Source organism: Echinops telfairi, unplaced genomic scaffold (assembly GCF_000313985.2).
Source record: "Echinops telfairi isolate 266 unplaced genomic scaffold, ASM31398v2 ScPeMD7_3533;HRSCAF=4204_0, whole genome shotgun sequence".
Taxonomy (NCBI): Eukaryota; Metazoa; Chordata; class Mammalia; order Afrosoricida; family Tenrecidae; genus Echinops; species Echinops telfairi.
Genome location: NW_022107431.1, coordinates 15863520 through 15887522, shown reverse-complemented (window position 1 = coordinate 15887522; position 24003 = coordinate 15863520). Strand labels below are relative to the sequence as shown.

The 24003-nt window shown below is 45.7% G+C and overlaps 1 protein-coding gene across 1 annotated transcript in view; it reads right to left on the bottom strand.

Moving 5' to 3' along the window:
• The window catches only part of LOC115871020 (nesprin-1-like), a 196492-nt gene that overhangs the window by 3954 nt on the left and 168535 nt on the right, over window positions 1-24003 (bottom strand). Inside the window, exons 20-33 of the mRNA XM_045294562.1 lie at window positions 23726-23884; window positions 22564-22728; window positions 20232-20366; window positions 17687-17845; window positions 17288-17496; window positions 16568-16676; window positions 15109-15273; window positions 10841-11008; window positions 9193-9363; window positions 7481-7621; window positions 6738-6898; window positions 4611-4761; window positions 1303-1530; window positions 738-836 (exon numbers count right to left, since the gene is read on the bottom strand). Of these exons, the coding sequence (XP_045150497.1) occupies window positions 738-836; window positions 1303-1530; window positions 4611-4761; window positions 6738-6898; window positions 7481-7621; window positions 9193-9363; window positions 10841-11008; window positions 15109-15273; window positions 16568-16676; window positions 17288-17496; window positions 17687-17845; window positions 20232-20366; window positions 22564-22728; window positions 23726-23884 (2220 nt within the window). The remainder of the gene's footprint in view (window positions 1-737; window positions 837-1302; window positions 1531-4610; window positions 4762-6737; window positions 6899-7480; window positions 7622-9192; window positions 9364-10840; window positions 11009-15108; window positions 15274-16567; window positions 16677-17287; window positions 17497-17686; window positions 17846-20231; window positions 20367-22563; window positions 22729-23725; window positions 23885-24003) is intronic.

Genomic DNA, 24003 nt, shown 5'->3' with positions numbered 1-24003 from the left:
AAAAAAAAATGCATTTCTCATTCTGAAAGAGCCAAAACCTAGAGATGCCACTGCTCATTGTAGAGCTGCTTTATCAATCGTTTGCCTTCTATCGCTGCCATTTGTGGACAGGTGTGCACATACCAGAGATGAATAGTCTCCTAAGTGAGTCACAAACACCTGTCCCTACTTAGTAGACCTTTCTGCCTGGTCCTCCCACTTTGCCCACTCCCGGAACTCTGCTAGAGACATCTCTTTGGATGCTTTGCAGATAGCCTCCCAATGGCCATCAGGTTATGCAATGAGCTGCTAATGTCAAGGTCAGTAGTTCCAACCCACCATCTGCTATGTGGGAGGAAGATGAAGCTTTCTGCTCCTGTAAAGATTTACAGTCTGGAAATCTGCAAGGGAAATCTGTCACCTAACTGTCTCCCTTTCCTTACATATTTAATTTTTAAAGGTCACAAACGAGAAGACTGGCTAGGAAGGGCTTATTAAAATCAGAACATGTTACATATTCACACAAAGAGAAACACTTTGCATTTTAATATTCACTTAATGTAAAATTTACATGAAAACTCCCCTTTGCATACATACCTTTCTTGGCGTGACTACATTTGATCCGTACAGTTCTTCAGCTACACAAATTCTTTTCCCTTTTAATTCTCTTGAAGCTATTTACAGTGTTTCCTTTCTAAACAGTAATTACCAAGTATCTGAGTTGATAAATAAACAGGCACACTAAAGCACCTTCTTACCATATGTTCTTGGAGAACTTTATAGGTCTCTGCAGCTGATGAACATATTTTAACTGGATCAGCAAGTTTATCCTCAAATTCAGACACAGAGTTCTGGATCTGAAACATAAAATGGAGCAATATTTAAAAATTGGTGAAATATAAATATATAATATAGAAGTAAATAATAAGTGAAATATATAACTAAATAAAAATAATGATAAAATAAAACATAGAAGTATAAAATATATTTTAAATGTATCAAATGAAATAACATTATTGAAGAGAAGTATGACTTCTCTTTTCTGATACTGTCCAATGTATGATAATAAAACATATTTTTCACATAAAATGAAACAATATCCCCCATTACATGAAAGCAATGCAACTAAGACCGAAGGTCCTTCTGCTAGAAATATTTTTGTACTCCTTCAGAGAAAAGTCCTGGAGAAATCATGATCCACTTCCTCATCACTGACAAGTAGGTTGATTGCTGGTCCATTGTGTCTTTTCCTAGTCTTTGTTACATTTCACTAGCAAGCCAAGGTGACACGGATAACCTTAGCAACAATGGACCAGTGCTTACCTTGCTAAGGTTCTCCTCAAAGGTCTGTTGTTGAGACAGATGTCCCAGCATGGTGCCCTCCAGGCACTGCGCATGCTCTCGGAGTTCTTCCCAGTACCGCCTGACTTGTGTCAACTTGGCTTTGATTCGAGCCGATTCTCCGGTGGTGACATATTGAGAAAAAGACTGTGCTTCTTCTTCTAATCCAGAAATGCTCCCGATCTGGCTCTCTATTTCCTGCAGTGTGACCTAATAGCGAAGACAAGAAAAACGACCATGCAGGCTGAGCAGGCTGGCCTCCCTACAATAGTGCATTTATCCATAGAGGAAAGCAAACAAACACATGGGGAAATGCTTCCCTCACTGAGCAATACATTTAGACCATTAGAGAGCAGCTATGAACAGCACTGGGTGTTCGGACATGGCTATGGAGAATGGAGAGAAATGACTGCTCCTGTCTGCAGGGACGTAAAACGGGGAAAGTTCTGGAATCACACGGTGTCTCCCATCGTTCAGGGGGTTGCCTCTGCCTCTCCCAGGCAGGCACACACCCACCCAATCTGCAGAAACAGTGCGTTCTAATAATAAACAGGACAGCTACTGCTGACAGCCCTTTAGTTTCTCTTAAACATGCACTTGAGTGGTTCACATATTTTCTGAGTCCGTTCCTAGCTAAAAGCAGTCTTTTCAAGTCTGTCCTCTGTTCTCTCTGCCCATAGTTTCCACCTATAAAATGGTGCCCATTCCCAAGGAAAAAATTCAGGAAAAATGGGGGTGGGGGGGCCGGATATAAGACTTTTCTTATGGAGCAAGCAATCCCCCAGGCGATGCTGCTGCTCCTGAGCCAAGCTTCCTACTTTGTAGATTGATACAAGATCTATGAGCTCATGTTCTTTATAGGAAAAAGCCTTGACACCGTACATTCATTCTGGGGCAGAGAGGACCTATTGCCCAATACATTTAAACCATTGATTGTTATGCAGGGTGTGTGTGTGTGTGTGTGTGTGTGTGTGTGTGTGTGTGTGTTTAAAGGAGCACATGTATGGGAGGGGTTTATCCTAAAGACAGAAGTTCATTTGTTCATAAGAGAACAAAGATTATTTTTCTGGGAGGGTAAAAACATGCCTCTAAATAAAGCTAAACATTCAGACGACTGTCAATTGGAAACAATTTCAATGGAAATTGTGTTCCTCATCCTAGGAGAAAATGGAACATGTGACTTCCACTTATAGGCGATAGCATGGTCAGGGATAACGGCTGTGTAGATGAGTCGCACACACCTCGCAGCCGGTAAGTGCCATGCGTGTCTATTCATGTTCTTTCTCACAGGCCTGCCCACACGTGTCGATCCGATGGGTGTCTGGGTGGGACTGAGCATGGACAGCATCTTTCATTGTATTGCTATTGTTTAAGATCCTAGCTGATTTGGTTTTTTGTTTAATTCGGGCATTTGTCACAAGCATACTTATCCACCCTCCAACCCCCACCAAGGCCCTGTGGTCAATAATTGTGTTAAGCACTAGTGGAGGACTGAGTTATTAGTTCTTAGACTAATGGATGCCACCAACAAATCTCAAAAATGAAAAATATGGAGTGATATGGTTGGGTTGTGGCCCCAGAAAGGTCGAAGGTAGAGATGATATAATTTACGAATGATTAGTAAGGCATAAGAACAAATCCGTTGATAAGAAGGAAATGAGGAGTTGGGGGTGGCTGGGGCGGCCGCTCACAGGTAGGAAGCACAAGAGCTGGGCTAAGAGTGCTCCTCCTCCCCACCACCCAATGCTTCATTCATTTTAGCCACCAACCAGAAACACTCTCACAGCAAGGGCCTGAGGGTTTTTAAATATCCCCCATGATAGAGTCTTCTGTTTGGAAACAGAATATGAACCTATTGGATCAATGGGGAAGCGTACAATGTGTTCCATTATACCTTTGCCTACACCTGGCAAATACTGTTCCTGGTATTCATGTTCATTTAATATCATTGAGGTTATTTTCAAAAATGGCATATGGGGCAGATACAGGTGTACTTTGAGACTTGTGGCATGGAAATATACTATCAGATATTGGTCTATTTGAAAGTAAAATGTGCACCTCTTTGCCCCATAAAAGTACCACTTAGATGGCATCTGATCCTGGGCACAGTCAGAATCCTGGACTAAAGGTTCAAATAGCAGAAAATGCATGACAAGAAGGCTAAAAAGTTCCGGTTAAACCTCAAAAGAGGGAAATCGGAGGAGAAAACACGTATTTCAGTCTGCAGTTCATTTTGTTTCTTCAGAACTTAGTAGAAATAATCAAATGGTAACGTCTTACAACGTTTAGAGATCACCATCCTTTCACACTCTTGTCTAAGGGCTCTGCATCTCTTCCGACCACAGCCCAGCATACACACGCAGATGGCATGTACCACACCGACTGGGTCCTGGGTTGCACAAGGAGTGGGGTAAACAAGGAGAATCTGAACAGCCCAGTCTAATCTGGGCTCCCAAACATGCTGCCCTCCCACCAGGCATATGGAGCTCCCTGGCTCTGAGTCCTAATGAGACATGCTCCCTCACCCTGGTTCTAATCTGACTACGTGTAATCGAGTGAAGTGGCAGGGGGTTTTCCTAGTCCAAGGAAAATGCGCAGTGACGGAAAAAGAAGTCGTGGGATCTTGAAAATGTGCTGGGTTTAAGAAAAAAGAAAAAAAGTACCAGAGAGCAAAAGAGATATGAACACAGGACCTATTTCTGTCAGCCCCCTGTGTGTCCATTGTTTGAATGAAGTGAATGAGGATGGGCCAAAGCCACGTGGCTCTTGTGGGGAGAACAGAGCTGACACAGCGCATCTCAGCAGTTCAAACTCAAGGTCATCCTAGATGGAAATGTCAGAGGGGGCGTCGGATTGCCTCCCATATAAGAAGGTAATCTCTGGAAGGCCTCCTGGTGGTTGCTTAGGGTCAATGCTACTCATAGGAATAGTTCTTAGAAAGCACATAGTTTTGGGCGATGGAAAACATTTCACAGTGTATCAGTGAACAACGGAGCACTCCAGAGGGGTTCAGTCAAAATCAAGAAAAAGAATAATGTAACCATAAAAATATTTTAATGATATTGCACACACACATCGATGCTGAATGCACATGTCAGACAATATTGATACAACATTATCCTTCTATTAAGTTTTCCTCTTAGCTCAGTGATTTGGTGTGAACTTAATTTTCATAGAGGCACGTAGCACTGAGAGATTTGTCCTGGGGCCAGACAGCACTGGACAGAAGGAAAGAAGGGCATCCTTCAAAGCTACGCATGGGGCATAAATGGAACATGTGAGCAAGTCACCTTAATTTGGCCGATTTGCACGTCCAAGGCCGATGGCGAACTTTCCAAGGCATTGAGCTCTTTTTCTTTCTCGGTTATCCAGGCCGACAGGGTCTCAAAATGACTGCCAAAATGATCCCACTGGCTTTTCACCATTTCCATGGTTTTAATACTAAAATTAATCACATTGAGTAAACAAAAGGCAGTCATTTAATAGCGAGCAACCACACAGCGTGCTTTCAGTCACCGAGCCGACAGCTCGCAAAGGCCTTTGCGACCATTTCAAAGCAGACACTCTGGAACAAGAACTACAAAGTGTACTTCTGTGCTGAGCAGTCAGCCACTCAGCCCTCCCGTCTCCCTAGCTCCTCTGAGAACACACCTGGAAGAGGGCAGCTGCTGCAATAAGCTAGGAATGCAATGGTGCTTCGAACAATGCATTACTGGGCGCAAAGGAAGATGACTCCCAGTAGAAGCTGGTTAAGCTCTGCCTGTGGCCTGCAGCGCCAGGACTTGCTGGGATGGATTGTCCCAGAAGTTACAAAGGTCCTAGTTTCCTGGGCATCGATCTTCTTGCTTTTAAAAGGAGAGACACTGTGTTGGACCTTGATACTCAAAGACCTCTATAAAATGCATCTTTGGGAGGGAAGGCTAGTTTGCGAATGCAACACCAGGCTGCTGGGCAGGAGTGCTTCCTGTGATTAGAACCAAACCTGCAACTCGTGTGTGTGTGGGGGGGGGGGGGTGTGTGTGTGTGTGTGTGTGTGATTTCAGCTGCTGTTAGACATCTGTGCTGTCCTGGTGCCAAAGGCCATCAGCAACTTCTTGGACATGAGCACCCTAGCTGTTTTAACACGACATGTGATTTATTGGTGGTAAACCTGGCCAACACTTTTAAAATATAGATTCCCAGTTTGTAGTAGCTCTATGTCACCAGCTACATATGGCTTATACTTTAGAAAATGACCAAGAAGCTCCCAGTATATCATCGAACTGATAAGTCCTTGGGTTGTAAGAAGGAATGGATGGTGGGGGGTGGAGATCCCTGTTTACCAAAAGGCACTTGAGAGATCACTAAAAGATCTGCGACATCACTGATTGTCACATTAGCCTCACAGTGGCAAGTCCATACCCTGGTTTGTCCAGTGCTCTCTGCTTTAGGATAATGCAGCATAGGGACCCTCAAAATGAAATAAGGATTCAAATGGGTATTGCTAATAAAAGTGGCCTCCGTCTTAACAAACTGTACATGTTACTCCTTGTAAAACGTGATGGAGAATATTTAACAGCAGATCAAGTTCTTTGTCATTTTAAGCCAATGACTGGATTGCAACGTTTTGGGAAGTGGTAAGCTGTTGATTTGCAGTGATTAATCATATTAGAAACAAATTGTACATCTCAAAGTCCATCTGAGAAATGATATCACATAGCTGATGAGGAATATGCTGCTGTAATGTCTGGTGACTCACTATTACGTAAAAACGGTAAGCTGCTAAAATAGAAGTAAAGGCTGTCTAATTTCAAGGACCTCCTGCTACATCCTCAAGTGTTTATTCCCTCCGAATTATTTTTGTGTATATGTAACAGAATAGCAGTAGATCAGACCATCCACTCTTCCTTCGTAGTCAAACACACACCATGGGTTTCCAAATAAAACAGGCTGCTGAAGATCATTTCTGGACACAGCAAGTCCATCTATAGTCACCAGGGTTTGAGGTGCTATCGATAAGCTCCATTGGCTTCTTGGGATTGGGGCCATCTAGTCCCCAAGATAGGTGTTTAGGCTTAGAATCGACACAAACAAAAGCTCTCCCCTTCCCTGTGCCTAGTGACAACAAAATAAAACAGCTGTGAAACTATTTTAAATATTGGCTCTGAGGTTCTCTCTACAATAAAGGCCACAGAATTGAACAGATGCGCCTTTTTCTGGGACAGCATCAACTTCAGAGGCAAAAACCCCATCCCTGACTCTGTGCTGCTGTCTGGTTAAGTGATACTTTCTTTGGAATTATGAGTTGCTTCCTGAACACATGCTGCAGGACACAGACACTCTGCGATTATAAAAGACTGCTTTGAAGACAATATCCAGGAAAGGTGGGATTTAACTTTATCTCAGAGAGGGATGGTTAGGACCGGTCAAGCACATACTCTTCTTCGAGCGTGTCTTCTAGTTTTTTGACTTGCTCTTTGACGGACTTCGCCTGCTGTTGAAGCGACTGCTTGTTCTTGGGCCCAAGCGGTATCTCAGCGGCTTCCTTCACCAGGTTCTCAGCCTGAACGGCAATGCCTTCTGTCCGTTTAGAAAACTCCTGGGGGGAAAGATATCGCAATGGTGACAAAGGTATCTTTCATCGGTCTGTTCACAAAGAAATGGCGTCTTCCTCAGACATTACTCCAGAATGGACAGACAGATGGATCAATGGGTGGGTGGATAGATGGATGGATGGATGAATGGATGGGCTCAGGGATCTATGGATCTTTAACTTACTATCCTTGGCTAATAAAACTCATGGAGGTTTGTCCTGGCCAAAACAAAGATTCTGTTCAATGATTTTCATTTGACCAACTATACTTGCAGCAGCGTCCAAGAACCCTCACAGAAATGCTCTATCAGGAATGGCAAGATTTCATCACCTGTCCTGTGGACATGTCATCAGGAGCCATCGATCCCTGGAGAAGGGCATCCTGTTTGGTAAAGTAGCAGGGCGGTGAAAAAGAGGAAGACCCTCGACAAGTTGGATGACACCGTGGCTGCAACTATTAGCTCAACCAGGACAGTTGGGAGGATGGCGCAGGACGTGCTGTTGTGCACAGGGCCAGCGAGAGTCGGAACCAACTTACAGCACCGGACAGCAACAAGGACCAGGACCCACGCGGTGAGAGCGGGTTACCTTTGTCTGCTCCAGTTCCGAAGATAAGCTTTCCAAGCTGCTGAAGCTCAGGAAGCGCTCATGGCTGGATCCTGTCTGGAAAAGGTATCTGACGACTGTCTCTTTGTTTGTTTCAAATCGCTCCCATTTTTTCAGTGTGACCTACATTTGAGAGAGAAAAAGAAATAACTGATCACCCTAGAGATTACGGAAGTGTGTCACAAAACAGTGTCACATTTCCATTCGTTTGGAAAGCCATGGATGCCCAGTTAGCAGCCAGAATGAATTCCACCCAGTCTCGCTTAGTAACACTTCTCCTAAGGCCATCCTGAGGAACTGCCTTTCTGGGTGTCCCTGTCATCGCTTTCAGACAGAAAGCCTGTGACCCAGTGATTTCTGAGTCCTCCACCAGTCACAGCCAGTGGCTCTAAGACACGATTTCAAGTGTGGATAAGAAGCAAAGAGATCAGTCTCAGAAAGGCGAAGGCTTCACGACGGTATTACTATAAAGGGAAAAGCCAGTCTCACATCAAAGGAAAGTTTCAAAGACTATGATTGTGGGGTGGGGAGGGAAGGAAGGAGGGTGCGTGGGGAAAAGTAAAAAGAAGAAAGAGCCACATACATTGGGGGGTGGGGTGGGGGGCGGTGTTCGCTGGGATTCTGTCACCGGTTTGTCACAGTGGGCTGTGCAAACCATATGGAGTATGTTTTTCTTTGTCTATGTCATATTCCACAAACAAAAGGTAAGAATCATAAAGATGAACAAAATAAAAAAGAAGGGTCGCAGCCTTAACCCCACCTCCCTACCTTACCCATCAGACCCACTCACGGGTCTGAGTGGTCAGAAAGGAGGAAGAGTTCCACGGAAACGGACTTAATCCTTGTGTGACACAGGCGCTCTTTGAAACCCACAAGGCGGGCAGGGAGTAAAGGGAAGGGGAGAGGGAAGACAGAGAACAGGTGGCAGTTCTGAAAAGGTTTTGTTTTGGAGGGTTTTGGGGTTTTTTAAGGTAATGTGCTGGGCTTTCTGGAAAAGCAGAATGACATCATGTCAACGTCTGGATACAGGCAGGGGTGGGTTCAAATCCTGGCTCTCTTACTGGTCTCTTCCGTGTGACTTTGGGCAAGGGTCCAGTTTTGTACAATGTGCCAGGGGCAGGGCCTGCCGGTCCGCCTGCCGGGTCCACCTGCTGGCTGTGGTGCCTTAAAGGGCTAACTCTGGGGAAGGGATTCCCACAGCGCTGGAGCAACTGAGGCAGGGGCCGAGCTGCTCCTGCTAGTGTGAGAAGTGCTGTCCTGGTTACAAGTGGGGCTGTGATCCGCCAGGTCAGCAGTTCGAAACCACCAGCTGCTCCTCAAGAAAAAGATGAGGCTTTCTATTTCCGGGAATAGTTACAGTCTTGGAAACCCACAGGGGCAGTTCTGCTCTGTCCTGGGGGGTCACTGAGTCAACATTGACTCAAGGGCCGTGAGAGAGCATGTCTCGGTTTACAGGTCGGGCTGCGCGATTCAAAACCACCAGGCGCTCCTTGGGAGAAAGAGGCGGCTTTCTACTCCCCAACAATCTCTGAAACTCACAGGGTCAGTTGGCCCCTGTCCTACAAGGCAGCCTCGTCGGGAGTCGCAATCCACACGATGGCTGTGAGGTTGGCATGACTTTTCAGTGTGAGATACAGCACAGCCTCTCCGCGGCACCTCCCTGGATGCGGCACCTCCCTGGATGCGGCACCTACCTGGATGCGGCGCTCCTGCTTCTCCCTGCTGTGCTCCACGCCAGCCAGACTGCTCTGCAGCTGCCGCAGCTCCTCCCGCACGCGGCCCCGCAGCGCCGCCTCTCCCGGCCGCGCCTGCGCCAGCTGCTGCTCCACGTCTCTCTTCTTGGCAGAGACCCGCTTGGTCTTTTGCTGAAACGTTTGATCAACAGATGAGTACAGAGGGTCCCCCTAAGCAGAGCCCTAAACGCCAGCACTGTGGCAGCGGGGCAGAAAGTCGGTCCCGGGCTGCGAGGGCTCAAACGGCATCTACATGCAAAGGTTCTGACTGGTGAAGAGGACATGTGTCACAGATCACGGGTTCTCAGAATGATTTATCTGCCAGGGAAAATTAGGTTTTCATGTAAACATACATGTATATATGTGTGTGTGTATACACACACACATATCTAATATAAATATGGAATGTTTGAGTGCAAATCTGATGTATATAGCTTATGGATTTTCACAAAGGAAATGCACCCATATAACCAGGCACCTGGTCCAAGAACTGTGTGGGGGGGACTTTCAAAATATTAATATCATTACCCAAATACCACTTTTATAATGACCGAGGACAATGTAACACTAGGCACTAATTTTTTATGTTCCAGCATTATTAAGTATCCCTATAAAGCCTACAGGGTGTATTGTTACAGAAACATTATATAAATTCTATTTCTACATATTATTATATGTAAAATTAGCCAGTCTTTTGCTACATATTACGTTAGTTGGAATTGCTTGATTAGAATATTTTGTTTTAAAAACAGTTCTCCTCACATGGCGTTTTCGGAAGTCACAACACATCCCATTAGTGCCTATGACTGCCAGGGTTAAGATGATCAGGATTCTTTATTATCACAAAGTGTACGGGATTTTCTTCACTCTCAGTTCTAATGAACACTGCCTGATCAACACTCTTCCCAAAATTTCTGGCATTGCAAGTTGATGTTAGGATTTCTACAACTAAGATGCACTTCGAGTTGTCACCCAAGAAACACGATTTTCATACAATGTCAAAAATCCCAGTGAGGGGACAACAAACAAACAGACAGACAAAAACCATTATCCTTCTCCAGGCTTTCTCTGCTTTGTTACAGAAAGGTCAGTTCAGCACGTTTCATGCAGAGTATCCCAGGAAAATCCATGTCCTCCCACAAGTTCCCTGAACTTCTGGGTACCCTTGGGACTTTCAGTCTGATCGTTTATTTTTGCAGGATCTTCTCAACTACTTTAATGGCGAACAGAGAGAATAGATGCGTTTGAAAACAATAAATAAATAAGAAGTGTTTGGTGCTTTTCAACCATTTCAGTGGATCTCCCCGCCCACCCAAGAGGTCAACCCCTGTACCCTCTGGATCTCTCCCTCACTGCCACTCGCTCACTCACTCACTCACTCACTCACTCACTGCCATTGAGTCAATGTTGACTCATATTGGGTTTCCAAGACTTCAAATCTTTATGGAGTAGGAAGCTTCATCTTTCTCCGGAGGACTGGCTGGTGGGTTAGAACTACTGACCTTATGGTTATCAGTTTAGTGTGTAGCCCTCTGAGCCTCCAGGGTCCTTCCCTCAGTCCCTAGTGCACTCAATAGATGTCTAGTGACCAGGGCAAGCGGCATGGTACCTGGTGATGAAGAAGTAACTGCTGTGCTTCAAACAGATTTTCACTGTCCAAGATCATCTCTGCTTGCTCCTGGACTTCTTTCGAGCCAGAAATTAAATCTTCAAGGGAACTTTTTACAATTTCTTTGTACTGGACGCAGTCTCCGAAGTTGCTTAACATCTTTTCGACCTACAGGTTCATGAAACAAATATAAATCAGATAAGACTTAAGGAAGTGTAGGTAACTTTAAATATTTCAAGACTATATGCCATTCAAGTGCTCGCCAAGAGCTTCAAATGTATACTCTGTGCTCTGACTTTTACCACATAGTTGAGGCTATTTAATCTTTGTTAAAATACAGGTCATGCCATGCAAGTCTCATTGGATGTAGTTGCCTGTGGTATTGTATTAAAACACAACTACCAAAAAGGTTTTTTTCAATGTAGCAATAAAACCAAAATAATAAAAACACATATGAATGGGTTTCAAATGGTTTGTGAGGAAACGCCACGATCTATCAATCCCACTTTTCTACAAACCCTTTGCTGTCCCCGTGGATGTTGTTCCCTCTCTCTTTTACTACCAGTAAATCATTTCTGACCCGGCAGTCCCACACAACAGGGCAGAACTTCTCCGGTGGGCTTCCGAGACTAACTCTGGACGGGGGTAGAAAGCCTCCTATTTCTCTCGGAGCAGTGAGTGGTTTCAAACTGTTGACCTTGTGGTTAGCAGCCCAACGAGCAAGCACTTCATCCCCAGGGCTCCTATGTTATTTCTTGGAATCATATAATTGCAATCTCACTGCTAATAGCACATAATTATAAAAGTGCCTTATTTGAAAGTTGAGGTCATCCGATTCAAACTATATAGGGAACCAATTTAGAAAGGAAAACAAAAAGAATAAAACAAATGCTTACAATACATTTCTCACATTGCATTAATAAATATATGTATTTTCTCATTGCGTGGTTCTGTAATGGATTCTCTTACTTGACATTTTCTCAGATTTGCCGCCTTCTTTTCTTTCTTCTGATTCCTCAAGTTTAAGGTTCATCAACAGGGTTTATATTCAAAGCCCATCCCTGTCCATGTTCACACCTCTAATGACGTTTTATCATTTCTCTTTAACATCAAGGTTAAAGGGGTTTTCCTCCTCTTATCCTTCTTGTTTTTCTCCTTTGACCCTCTTCTGATTGGAATGTGCTCAAGGCAAGCTTTGAGCACATTGCTCGCCAAACAAGCAGAAAGATGGCAGAACAGCCCTGAAAACCACAAACTCCAGGTCTCAGGACACCCTGCATCCATTCTGCTCAAAGACATAACTCTTTAGCACATGCTGTGCATTCATCCACAGCCGTCTTTCAGTGCACGCTCACCAACAACCTGTGTTCAGCAGGAGTTATTGCTAAATGGGGTGCAGTCAAAAGTAGGGGTGAATGTGTCAAGCCTATTATTTTGTTTTGTTTGCTTTTTAAATCCATTGCTCTCTTTGCTTTCATTAAGTAAGTAAATAAGAAGAGGGATATCAAGATAAAGGACGTAGTAGTGTGAGACAAACAAGTCGGCCAAGAATGAACACCTGCATAAACACTTGTTAAAGGGACAAGCCCTCTGAACAGCATCAGAGAGCACTGGGGAGATCAAGCTAATGTTTTTATTAAATGCCTATTTTTAAAGGCTGCCAACATGCTTTTTGTGGGATGAATAATATTATACATTCCGCTATCAGCAGGAATCCAGCTACTTCTTAGGTCTTGCATTAAAGGTCCCCCGAATATGAGTTAAGCTTTAGAGCCCTTCTGGTACTTGAGTTGACCAAGTAGAGAGTAAAGGAGTGTAATGCCATTATTTCAGGTAGAGGACAGTGGTGGCCACCAGCTGACCTTTCCCATCGCTATGGACAATGGATGACCAGAGGGCTGAAGTAGCCTGGGATCCAAAATTTGATTAATCCTGCCATTGTTTTCAATTTGTCAAAAAAGTCTTACAAAAGCCCTCTTTCACATATTGAGATCGATACTTAAAAGTTAGATCACACGTAGCTTAGAGTACGTTTGGTGTAGGGAAATCCACCACTACAGTCTCAATCCCCATGAATTAGAACATATCATGAGTTAAACGGCAATGAAATGGTGAAATTAGAGAGCTCTGTAGAGCAGCGGTTCTCAACCTGTGGGCTGCGACCCCTTGGGGATCTATCCCTTTCAGAGAGGTCACCTAAGACCATATTTCAGATGGTCTTAGGAACCGAGACACCGCTCTCTAGCCGTCATCAGGCAGTTCCGCCCACATGCAGATATGCCCACAACCGGGGTCACCACAACATGAGGAACTGTATTACAGGGTGGCAGCATTAGGAAGGTTGGGAACCATTGCTGCAGACTATTCAAGGCACTCTGGCACATAGTGGGTTACACATTGAGCAACTGACCACAACGTCAGTACATTTGAACCCACCAGTCGACTGCCTCGCAGGAGGACGAGGAGCCTGCATGCTCCTGTGAGACTGAAAGTCTTGTCACCCTAAAGGAAGCTCCACTGGTTCTATGCAGTCATTCGGAGTCAGACTGGACGGGCTCACTGGCTGTGGTTTTGAGTTTTGTTTGGTTGGCTGGTTTGGGAGAGAATTCAAACTCTCAGAATCAGAGAGCACTGTGGGCATTGGGTAGACAGTCATCCCAAAGATCATTTATTCAATGCAAATGTAAGCACCCACTCCTCCCTTATCAAAGAGGCTAGATTCCAAAGACTAGGTTGTTATGTGAAGTGCAGCATTTTGGGAAAATGAATGATAACATCAGATTTTTTTTAAAATGGAGAATGATTGCATCCTTACATCCAGATTACATCCCTATGTAACTGGTAAACCACTGAGAATCATGGCCCAGCAAGGTAACATTTAAACATCACAACCAATGTTACTATTGCTTTGTACCTTGGTGGTTACATCTGCCAGGTATACATAATTAATGTGCAAAATAGTTAGATAGGAGAGTTTTTAATATTATCCCAATTGTAAAAGTCTGCAGAGTGAGATAGTTAATAAGTGAGGAAAAAATAAAATGATCAGTCCTACTGCCTTTATGATTCCGACTCACAATAGCCCTGGACAGGGTTTCCGAGACTGTAAATCTTTCAGGAGGTAGAAAGCTTTATCTTTCTCCAAAGGAGAAGCTGGTGGGTTTGAACTGCTAAGCTTGTGGTTAAGCAGCCCAGTACCTAAACCACTGCACCACTAGGGATCCCACGCAAGACATACTAGGTCTATGCTAGTGTACAATGGGCTCAGACAGAAGGGCACTCTGAGGATGACACAGGACCAGGCTATGGGTCAGAACTATCTGGAGAGCACTTAACAGCAGGAGCAACTCTACTACCCTTCTCACAGCAGCTTCCCTTCCCTAAGGCATTAGACTCTCCCGACAACCCCTGATCAGGAAAATAGTCTTCCTAAGGACAGAAGGGGCTCTATTAGAAATTAAGTAGATAGGTCTGTATATTTGAATCTATAAGCACATATATGGATATGTGGTAAAATGTGTGTCCAAAAAGTTTAAACTAAAGAGACTATCGAAGAGACTTTTACTGACCTGCTGATTAACCCTGGGCTACTTTAGTATAAGGATCGTTACTCTGTTCCAGAGACTCTTTCAATGCTTTAAACTTTGGGGATAAGCATTTTCACCCCTGTTTCATAAGTAAGGAAGCCAAGGCCCAGGTCACCTAAGAAAGGAGCCACCATTATCCATTTCTGCTTTTGTTTTACACTCTAGCTCAGTGGTTCTCACCCTTCCTCACACCGCGACCCTTTCATACAGTTCCTCATGTGGTGGTGACCCCCCAACCATAATATTATTTTTGTTGCTACTTCATCACTGTCATTTTGCTACTGTTATGAATCAGGCTACCACTGTGAAAGGGTCATTCGACCCCCAAGGGGTCGCAACCCACAGGTTGAGAACTGCTGCTCTAGCTTATGTGCTTAATCTCCATTGAAACACATTAAACTTACTGTGTAATAAGCGTTTATAGTAAAATATTTTAAATATGTTGATTTGCTAAGCATTTTCTTTAACTAATTCACATATCCAGTGAATTCACATATCCAGTGCAGCAGACCCCATAACTTAATCATCTTTTCCATCTTCTCCGTCGATCTTCAGGTAAGCCATAATGATTCTTTCTCGACTACAGTGTCTTCATAAAGGGATTTGCTGAACTATCAACAAAAGAACCTTCCAGATACCTCCCCCAGAATTCTCTGTGCAGGGTGGACGCGGATGTTATACCTCGGACAGCAAAGTCACGAGAGCTTTGAAGGCATTCGATAATTTGGCCAGCTCGTCTCCTCGCTTTGGGGCTTCCGTCTGAGAAGAAACCTCGATCAAAATGTTCAGCCTGGACTTCAGCCAGCTGAGAGTGTCTCCTCTGTTGGTGACGGCGTTTCTGATATCCTAGAGAAGACGGAGACATGCTTTTGAGGAAGACCAAAAAACAAAACCAAGAACCTGCAATCGTGACTCTCAGCTTCACAACAGAAAAGGACTCCGTTGAAGAAGGTTTGCAGATGAAAAGCAGCCCTTACCTCGCCAGTTGAGTGCTTGCTTACTTTCCTTGTGTCTACTGTTTAAACAAAAATCTACAATGGTTAGGAAGAATGATCTCCCTAGTGCCGATACCAGGTATATAAAGTTAACACTGTGTATGCCCCAAAACAAAAACAAACAAACCCCCTACCTTCACAACTGGAGGCCAGATATGTACATGTATTTCTCTGCACATAACAAAAGATAGCTTTGCAGTGTGCTATGGAAGAACACGTGATCCTACAATTCAGAATTATGACATGCAGCAAACTTGTTTATCTCACGCTCTGGGAGCTGGAATGATCGTGGTATATATTGAAAATGAAATCAGGATGTTTTTGCTACCTCAGTAATTTGTATTGCCAAAGAGTGTTTTTGCTAAAAAATATTATGGCTAATCCACAAATTTATTTTGACCTCATGTTTAAATTTTCTAGGATACTTTTATTACCATTTAGAAATCAGCACCCCAGCTGTGAAGATGCACAGGTTATTCATTATAAATGGATAAGGGAGGAAAGGACCCTAGAGAACAGAAGCAGCGCAGAAGCTGATTATCACTGACTGCAGAAATGAGAAAAGTGCTGCAAGATAAAACACTTTCACAACAGTGTGTCAGGACGCAGAAGAAAGCGGAGTGCTGACAGCGAGAGGCTTGGTGGGCACCCCGCCCAGAGAGCAGACTGACTCAAGCCTATGCTCGCCATCCTGGCTGGGTTTACCTGGCTGATTCAAGCTTCCAGAGGCTGATAGGAGCCCACCCAGGTGGACCTCGGTGTAGAAAGAATGCTTGGTGACTTTACCCAACTCCTTGACTTTTCTGGACCCTGCCTTTTGAAGGACTGAACACTTATCATAGAAAAAGCTAGTTGTCTTGTGCGCTCTGGCAATTCTTACACTTCACCTCTAAGAATTGCATTCGCATTTCCTCGCAGGAGTCCCCATGAGCTGAAGGTGTACTTGAGGTACCGTGAACAGGACCAACTCTCAGAGCCACTGACAACTCAATAGGCAAAATAAAAATGAATGAGAAGGTTTCTTTTTATGACCATTTTAAGGGCTTTATTTTTCATCCAAGAAATCTAAATAGGCAAGAGATCATCTTTCATGACTTAAATTACTGTCAAATTTCCAGTAACATAAAGATGGGCCAAGAACTCACCTCTACGGTGCGTTTGATCTCTCCATGGTTGGCAGTATCTATGGTCCTCTCCTTAATCTCCTTCAACTGGGTCTCCTTCGCAGAAATCCAGGAGGAAAACTCGGAAAACCTGAAACCACACATTGTTGTTTTCGCTTTTTTTTAAGGGAATGTATTATGATGGCTAAAATATGTATTATATTCTGAAGAGTCTCATGGAAATATAATAGCCAGGTATTCTCAAGATGACTAACGTATTTTCTGAGTCCCTGGGGAAAAGGAAGTTTCTCCTTGAGGTCAGCCTCACCTCTCCTTACCAGCATGAAGGACTGACCCACCCAAGCATGTCCCTCTCACAGGGATGGAGGGAATGGGGGAGGAAGGACATGGTCCAGTTCTGCCTCACAGAAAGAGCATGTAGGCCCCTCTGGAAATGACTGGAAGCCACATTCACTATTCAAGGAGGCATTTTTGGATAAGACGATACAATCTGATGTTCTTCTCTCTTGCGTTACATGAATGAGTATCCTTGGTGGCAGAGTGGTTAAACACTCAGCTACCACCCTGAAGGCCAGTGGTTTGAGCCCACCAACAGCTCAGCAGGAGAAAAGACTAACCCTGGAATCCCTGTGGGCCACTTCTACTCCATTCTGTACGGTCACGATGGCTCCCAAGGGACTCAGAGTGCACATCAATGACAAGGGGACCTCAATGAACTCTGTGGGTGCAGTCTGGGAGTACCTGTTGGAGTAGTCCTTCCATTTGTCTGGGTCCCCCAGGAGCTTCTCGTAGGTGCTGTCTACGGCCGCTCGGAGCTCTCTGAGGGCAGCGTGGCAAGTCTGAGGCACGCTTCTCACCGGGTCCCGAGCAGGCAGCTTCAGACACAGGTCCTCAATGAGCTGCAACCTGTTCTCACAAAGGTGATGCGGGCCTTTGTCGCTGAAGAAAACCTGGGTGGAAGGAACATTTTTATAAGCCTTATGGGAAGCCAGACCGCGTCCATCCATCTTCACAGGAGAGCTCCCAGCAGAGTCCCCTTTAGATTCCATGAGCCTGTCTTCAGCCCTCCACCAAGCCATCTGCTGTCGCCTGGGAGCAACAGGGTGGCTTTGAGAAGCTCCCCGCCTGGGGCAGACCTACCCTGTGCTCTTCAATCATCTTCTCGCTGCCTTCCTGGGGCACCAGCTTGGTCTCCCGGTCCAGCTCTGTTCTGCATTCATCTATGGCGGCCAGGAACCTCTTCTTCTCCACGTCAATCTTCAGATGAAGCAGATGATAGGGGGCTTCTCCTTGGAGATCCTGAATCCCGTGGGCAGAGTCAGAAAAACGTTCCTGACTAAGCACACTGCCAGTGGAAGTAGCACACACACACACACACACACACACACACACACACACACACACACACACACACGTTCTTCCACGGGGCCAGTGAAATTTGCTCCTTTTGCCTGCACCATGCCTTTTCCACATGATGTGGGCACAAGTTTACACAGTGATCACCCTGATTCATGTTCACTGCAGCCCCGTTGATACAAAGTGAGCTTCGTCAGCACCTTTAGAGACTCCAATTCCTTTGGGAAAAAAAATTTTTTTAAACCAGAGACATTTCAATTTCCAGACTTAGCAAGTAAAAATAGATTTATATAACTGGAATTTCCCCATGCACAGGGCTGAACTTTTTCCCCCCAGCTTGTATGAGCGATGTAAAACAATTCATTAAGGACCACAGCCCAGATGCAGAGCATTTTTGTAGTCACCCTTCCTGGCCCTGCCATGCCTTCATAGAGTGCCTATGAAATATGCCCCTCCACAGCACCGTACTCATTAACCTGCCGCGAGAGTCATCTTCCTAACTGCCAGGTTGGTGGTTCCAACCCACCACCTGCTCCAAAGGAGAAAGATGACGTAGTCTGTTCCATAAAGATGCACAGAGCCTATACAGGGTCCTTCTGAGTGGGAAATGACATGCTGGCAGTTGGATTTGGGTTTGGGGAGAAGAATCTTTGGAGTCCCCAAATTCACCACATTGACTGCCATCGAGGCCATGCTGATGCCCAGCAAGCCCAGAGGGAAGAGCAGAAGTGCCCATGAGGGTTTCTGAGCCTTAAAGTCTTATGGGAGCACCCACCCTCATCTCTCTCCGGCCGAGTGGCCGGTGGTTTTGAATCACTGGCCTGTGCATAGCAGCCCCACGTATAACCAACTACGCCACTAGGGCTCCCTGTGTTTAGCTGCGAACAGAAATCTCAACATGTTCAGCTGCGAACAGAGATGCTGGAGGTTTGACTCTACACAGGGGCACCTCAGGAAGGAGGTGCCCACTTGCAAAAGCAGCAGCGGTTGCACCTGCGATGGTGCCCACACAGGTCACTATGGCTCCAAAGCTGCTGTTTTGTTCTGTGTTCTACGGAGTTCTGTTTGTCTGTCTGTCTGTTTTTTTCCATGATTGTCTGCAGTTGGGCTTAAGGAAGTCAGCCTTCCACAGGGTCTCTGTTAAATCCGATCCTGGCATCCCTGCCGTGTTCGTGCTGAAGTCAGCCTCCATCGGAGAGGCCTGGCCTTGTCTCCCAAGATTCACTGCCCCCGCCAAGCCGCCCACGTGGGACTGGGCCGGATCAGAGGTCTGCATGTCCACGGATCACATGGGAAGCCTCTCTCTCTTCTGCTTGCTATTTGATTCCACTTCCTCCCTGCTCCCTGGCTCTTCTTTAAAACCCCTGTTCAAAGGCTAACTGTTTTAGTAATTCCTCTCCAATATCTCAGTGGGTCCACGTCCCTCTCTCAAAGCTGGAAACTACAAGGGTGGTTCAAACAGTATGTGGAAAAATTATCTTTTATTTCCCTTCTTGCACAAACTTTTTCAGGTCCGCTGGCATGTTGCTTTACTTTGGGATTATGCGTTTAAATTATACTTCTACTATGTATAACAAATTCTCTCTCCTAAGAGACTCGAAGCATTTCGGGAAAATTGACTGTGTTTTGCTCATCATGAAATCCTTAAACAATAAATGCGTTTATTTATATGTTTAAACTGATGATAAACTTTTGGAGGACAGTAACTCTCTTTCTGCGTTGTTCTTTGTCATTGCAGCAGTGTCCCCAAGACACAGGAACCCGAGGGTCCACCTCTGTGTTGAGCTGTTAGCCACAGGGCCAGTGATTCCCACCCACTGCCTCTGCGGGAGAACTATGAGCTCTCTGCTCCTGTGAAAGACGTAAAGCCTAGGAAACGGAAGAGGCCGTTCTTAGTCGGGCCTGGAACGTGGCTGTGACAGAATTGACTTGGGGGCGGTGAGTTGGCTTTTGCTTCTGCCTAACATACTTGACTCGCGGAAGGAGCGTTCGCTACATGGTGCCTGACTGCATTCGATGCTTGATACCACCCCCACCCCCACCACATCAGGAAACAACAACAGCAAAAAAGGCATCTTAACCCATCTGATAAAATCGATTTCATCAGGGCAAAAGGAATAACAAAAGTTTCATGGGATTTCACAAAGGCATTCAACAGAGGATGGCACCGTGCTTCATTCCATTGAACACAGAGCCTCCATGCGTGAGAACCGTTAGAACCACCGCCTGGTATGTTCTCGTGTTTGATTCCAGTTGAGTTGTCTTTACAATGCAAGGAGCAGCTAGGAAGCCTTTCTTCCTCCCGCTCTCTCCCTCCTCCCGGACTCACCTTCCACTGCTTGTGAAGCTTCCGAACTGCGTCCTGCAGGCCCTGCTGCTCCTGCTCAGGGAGGATGTCCGTGAGCTCGTCACACGCTTTCAGGAAAGCATTGAGCACCCTCTGGTCGAGCTGACCGAAGAACTCCTGAGGCGGGATGGACGGGGAAGGTAGGCAAGAGGGTCCTGGTTAGGTTTGGCAGTTCCTTGCTCCAGAAGTTCAACTCCAGAAGTTAAGGAAGATTTACCCTCTGGCTCAGCAATCCCATTCCTAGGAATATACCCCCAAAGACTGGCAAGCAGGGAGGCGGACAGATGCCTGTACATTAATGTTCACAGAACCCTCTTTCCAACGACCAAAATGGGCCACCACCCAAGCGTCCTGCAGAGATGACTGATTACACAAAACACCCTTCAGCCGTACGATGGAATAGCACTCCGCCATTAAGAGAGATGAAGCTCTGAGACCTGGTGCAGCACGGATGGGCCCAGGGACCACCGTGCTGAGTGAAGGAGGGCCGCCCGAAAGGAAACGTGCTCTAAGGCCCCACTTCCACGAAAGGGCAAGAACAGACGAATGCACAGAGACGATGTTGATCGGCAGGGCAGGAGTGGGGACAAGGAAACAAGTCTCTGCCGAGGGGACAATGAGTTTCTGTTCAGGATGATGACAAAACGGAGCAATGGACCCTGTTGATGGTTGTGCACATGGCACCTGTCACTATAGCCACTAAATTCTACACATTATGAGGGCTGGAATGGCAAGCATTTCGTTACATATATGACCACAATTTTAATAAAAAACAAACCGCTGAGGTGGAAAAAAGCCTCCTATCAGGAAGAATAAAATCAGCAGCAAACACCGTGCCGTGAAGCTGTCACGCTTCTAAACCAGCCTCCCTGCCCACTGCTGTGCTCTTCAAACCTTCTGGGCAACGACTATTTATTTGTCAGGAATGAACTGTAATCATCTGTAGTTATGAGTCAGAACCCAGTGCATTTGAAATGCATCAAGCCCTTTATATATCTCTGTGGTTTTCACATTTGGTAGAATGTTCTGGTACGCCAAGTATGGTCCTCTAACCGTGACTCCACAGGGATGTCTCTTTGGTAGAGGCTGAGGACGGAGCAGAAGCCAGAATGAACCCTTCCTCATCCCCTAAATGTGATGTGTCCATGGCCATATGTCCATGGTCCATTAGGAGCCATTTCAACTACACACCTGGGCTCAGGAATAGAGACGTGCCCATGACCGGGCCTCCCACAGTCTTGGAAGAACACATTCAGTATAATTTTGAAAATCCCATGATTTGAAGTAGAAAACGGCACACCATGGATCTGTAGGATCCGGAGGATTTGTCTTGTGTCCCCTCAAACTGATATGTTGATGTCCTATACCCTGTTACCTCTGAAAACAAGACCTCATGTGGAAACGGGTTCTTGGAGATGCTAGTGGTTAAGTAATCATGAGATCATGCAGGAATAGAGTGGGTCCGTATCCAAGCAGAGTGACTTATCAAGGAGGTGCAGAGACAGAGGGGAGGGGGCCATATGGGGACAGAGGTCTACTACAGCTGTGAGCCAGAGAGCTCCCGGGGCTACGGGAAGCTGGGAGAGATAAGGAATATCTTCTCCAAGAAGCTCTGGTGAGAACAGGGCCCTGTTGACACCTGACTGTGGACTCACAGCTGATAGAACTGTGAGTCTGTGCATTTTGCTCTTGTAAACCATCCCATATGTGGTACTTTGTCCCAGCAGCCCTGCGGAGGTAGGACACTGGTAAGAAGTGCAGTCAGCTGCTTCACAAATAGATTGCATTCACCACTGACAAGTGTGGCTTCTAAACAACCACTGATATTTCAGAACAAGATGACTCTAAACACCTGTTCCCAGGGTGCCCACCATCTGCGTCCACCAGCTCAAACAGGACTAGCGCTCACCATGCTGATGTCATTGCGATCACAATGGCCAGTTTAAGGGGCACAAGGCTGGCTCCCAGTCCTGAGACGTTTCAGGAGATAGAGCATCCCTGCCACAGCGTGCTAGCTTAGAGAATGAGCTGGAAGGACTTAGTCATTCACCGCAAACTATCTGCTACATCATCCTTGGCTATTTAAGACATTTTCTAGCTCAACAGAGTAGTACTTTGAGTCTGAGTTATTCTATGATGCCTTACAATGCCAAGGGCATCAGAATAGCTAACTTCTCAACTGCTCTTGAAGTTCCTGGGGTCTCGTGGCCCACAGCTTTCTACCCTCCTCACTCATCCGCCTGTCTCTCCCTCTCTGTAAACATGTTTTATAATCAAGGTCGCCTGCCCATGTGCCCACCGGGGATGGACTCACAGTGTGTTTCCGCAGGAGGTCTTCTGGGTCCCCCTTTTCCTCCAGGCCCTCCTGAGCAATCCGAAGCACCTTCTCCAGCTCTGCTCGGGACTCCTCAAATTTCTTCATCAAGCGGCTGTTGGTTTCCACATGTTTCTTCCAATCTCCAGTTTTCTTTACCATATTCTGGATGTAAAAATAATGATTACATTGTGAGGTTCTGTCCAGCGGTCGGTGTAAGATATGAAAATAATAATAATTTATAATTCATCAAGGCATCATAAGGGTTGGGGAGGAGAGGGTGGGAAAAAAGAGGAGGTGATACCAAGGGCTCAATAGAAAATAAATGGATAGAAAATAATGATGGTAACTTATGTACAAATATACTAGATACAATTGATGTCTGGATTGTTATAAGAGCCCCTAGTAAAATGATCTTTTAATAAAATAACAATCGATAAATAAAGAGTAGTCCATCTTTAAAAGACACTTAAACCTAACTTGGAAGAAGTACAGTCAGAATACACTTTAGAAGCAAAGATGGTGAGACTTGGTCCCGTGGACTTGGGGCATGTTGTCAGGAGAGACCAGTCCCTGGAGAGGGACGTGATGCTTGTGAAGGAGCGAGGCAGCACAAAAGAGGAAGACTATGGGCAAGATAGAATGACACCGTGGCTGCAACGATGGGAGCAAACATAAGACAACTGTGAGGATGGAGCAGGGCCAGGCAGTGTTTCCTTCTGTTGTGCACACGGTCTCTATGAGTTGGAACTGACTCGCTGGCACTTAACAATAACAATTAACCCCCTTGGAGACGAATGGGAGCCTTGTGGACATGGCCATTAAGCACTCGGTGACCGATCAAAAGGTTGATGGTTCAAACCCACCGCCACAAGGAGGGAGCCAACTCTTTCCTTGAAGATGGATACCCTTAAAAGTGGAGCATGTCGCCTCTCTCCTCTAGGGTTGTGATAAATAAGAATTGACTCGTTATCACTTTTTTCCTCCCACGATGAATTAATAGAAAAGGCAGATGTAAAGTGATGGGTCTCCAAACACCTGAAGGAGAGGCATCCCGATGGGGCAGAAAGCAAGATAAGCGAGGTTCATTGTTTCTCCATCCTTGTAGTCTCCCGAGCTAGTTACTGTCAAGAGAGTCATAACAAAGGAGAAAAGAAACTACCTGAAAAGCCACGTGAATGTCGGCAACCTGCCTCTGCAGCTTCGTCTGGTCAAAATGCTTTAGCACGCTGCTCACGCTCACAAACTTCTGAACGCTCTGGCTGCCTTTCTCGACCAGGGCCAGCATCTCTTTACAGCTCTGCTGACATGCCAACAGCTCCTGCAAGGGAAGACAGCGACAAGGGGCTGACAAGAGCAAGGAGGAGGCCCTAACGGCAAGAGCGTCCTTCTCAGCATCAACCCATGCAGAGGTCCAGGGGCACAGTTCTTTAAAAAGCC